Source organism: Brassica oleracea, chromosome C8, assembly GCF_000695525.1.
Source record: "Brassica oleracea var. oleracea cultivar TO1000 chromosome C8, BOL, whole genome shotgun sequence".
In the NCBI taxonomy this organism is placed as follows: Eukaryota; Viridiplantae; Streptophyta; class Magnoliopsida; order Brassicales; family Brassicaceae; genus Brassica; species Brassica oleracea.
Window position 1 is genome coordinate 28,875,699 of NC_027755.1, and position 2,206 is coordinate 28,877,904.

General features: G+C 28.0%; 1 protein-coding gene across 1 annotated transcript in view; it reads left to right on the forward strand.

Annotated features, from left to right (window-relative positions):
- Positions 1–325: 325 nt before the first annotated feature.
- Positions 326–2,206, forward strand: part of LOC106309124 (probable proteasome inhibitor) — a 5,435-nt gene continuing 3,554 nt past the window's right edge. The window contains exon 1 of the mRNA XM_013746192.1: positions 326–458. Within this exon, the coding sequence (XP_013601646.1) occupies positions 326–458 (133 nt within the window). The remainder of the gene's footprint in view (positions 459–2,206) is intronic.

A 2,206-nucleotide genomic window follows, 5' to 3' on the forward strand; every position in this document is an offset into this window, starting at 1 on the left:
TTTTCAAGTCTGGCAGCTTAATTCTCAAGTCTAGCAGCCTAATTCTGCTTCATGTCGACAAAGATAAATAATTAAATTACAGTCTTGAACTTAGATCATCAAATGAGTGATAGGAAAGCAACATATGGCCTCATTAAAAACCTATATTTGGAAAACTCAGTGGGACAAAACCAAAGATAGGAAAAAAGAGCACACATATGTTACTTGCTCATTTGATGTCTATCTTGGAGCTGAGATGGCTTGAATTGTGGTAAGTGTGTCTTGGTTGATCAAACTTCTTCAAAGACTCTCTTCTTGTTTAAGTGATGTCTTAAGTAATCCTCCAATGGCTTTTTTGAGTTGCTTGCTTCTGGCTCGAGTCATAGGACCTTCAGATATGGCTAGAGCTCCTCCATCAGCTGGATCATCCATGCTCTCATTATCTTCTTTGTTTGACTGGTCCATGATCATATCAAGATGTATGTTAGTTTACTTTAAATCTAATGGTGTATTTTTTTCTACATTTATTTTGATAGTTGTCGTTTTTTAGAAAATTTTACCTAAAAGGTTTAATAATAAAATCCAGAGTTAAAAAAATTTTCTACTTTTGAGACATTTAATTAACTTTACGTAGAGTATATAGTATAATAGTTCATTTTCAATGAAATGAAAAGAAAATTAAAGAACAATGGATAAATGGTTTTTTTATCCCATTACCCTTTTTTTAGTGGTTGAATCGAGGTTTAGACACATCAGAGAATATATCTTCTAACAAGCTATATTTTTCTAATATATGCTCATAAGCATTGTCTACAAAATACTATGGAACCAAAGAAGTGAAGAAGTTACACAATGCTTCGTTTTGGGCGAGCCTTACTCTGTAAACAATTGATTACATCTCTTATTTTCCTTGTTCATTAATATAGTTCATAGCCGAGCTTTTAAGCTACATTTTGTAGGGATAGCCAATCTATTATATATTAAAAGAGAAGCATTTGCAATAAATGTGTTCACACACACATTGACACTTGTTATCCTCACAATCATTTCAATTTTAGAATGCTTACGTGTTATCTTCGTAGGCATTTAGCAATTAATGTGTTCACATACTAATTTTCTTAACTTTATCGCAGACAATTTAATGTGTTCACATACTAATTTCTTTTAATCACATCATTTATAGTTTTTGGATTTTTAATGTTTGTATTAATGAATTGAAGTTATGTCCGGACAAGAACTGAATAATATCATTGTTGAAAGAAATAAATTACAAAATCATTAAGATTCACATCAACTAAAATGATGGAATTAGAATGTTTTTAGAAATTGAAAGTTTCGGATTTGCCGAACTTGGCCATGGTTGAGGTTTATGCATACGAAAACAACAAATAATTGTGATTAGTTATGAATTAAGGAAACTGAGGTGAAAAATACCACACACAAAGTTGGATCTTTAGTTTAGCCAAGTATTATTTTTCTTTACAGAGTTTTCATAACCAAGAATTAGAAACATAATCATATTGTTAGAAAAAAAATTAGAAATCAAAAAGCTTTAAAAGAAAAGAAAATTCTCGAAATCGATTGAAAAACAGAATTCATGTACCAAATGAAGTGATCACATTATTTCAATTCTAACCTATTTCAATCGATTTTATCATGTTTTTATTATATATACCAATATGTTTTTGTAAGAAAGTACATGTTATTGGTTATAAACTACGTCAATTTTGTAACATGCCCAAAAATATTGACACGACGCCCAACTATTTTTATTGGTATTCTTAAAGTATGGTCCAATAATTATGTATTGTATGTAAACATAAGCCAAACATATTAGTTTTACATTTATTTATTTTTCTTTATATCAGTAGAAAAAAGTAAGTCTGGGTAAAATATTTGGATCCGAAGAACCGAGCCGAACTTGATTTGAAAATAATAGTAAACACAAACTAAAACTAAAATTTATTAAGTATTCAAATGGATCTAAAAGTTTAATATTTGATCCAAACCGAAATATTTTGGATACCAAAAATATCTAAAACATAATTATATACTTAAATATATTAGTTATTTGAAATTTTATATCTATTAGATATTCATTAATATGAAAATATCTAAAATAAAAAGGGTCAAAATACTGAAAATATATATTTTTCTCTATCTAAATATTTAAATTGAATTATTTTTATGTAATTTTAATTATTTAGTCTTACATTATTCAAATTTT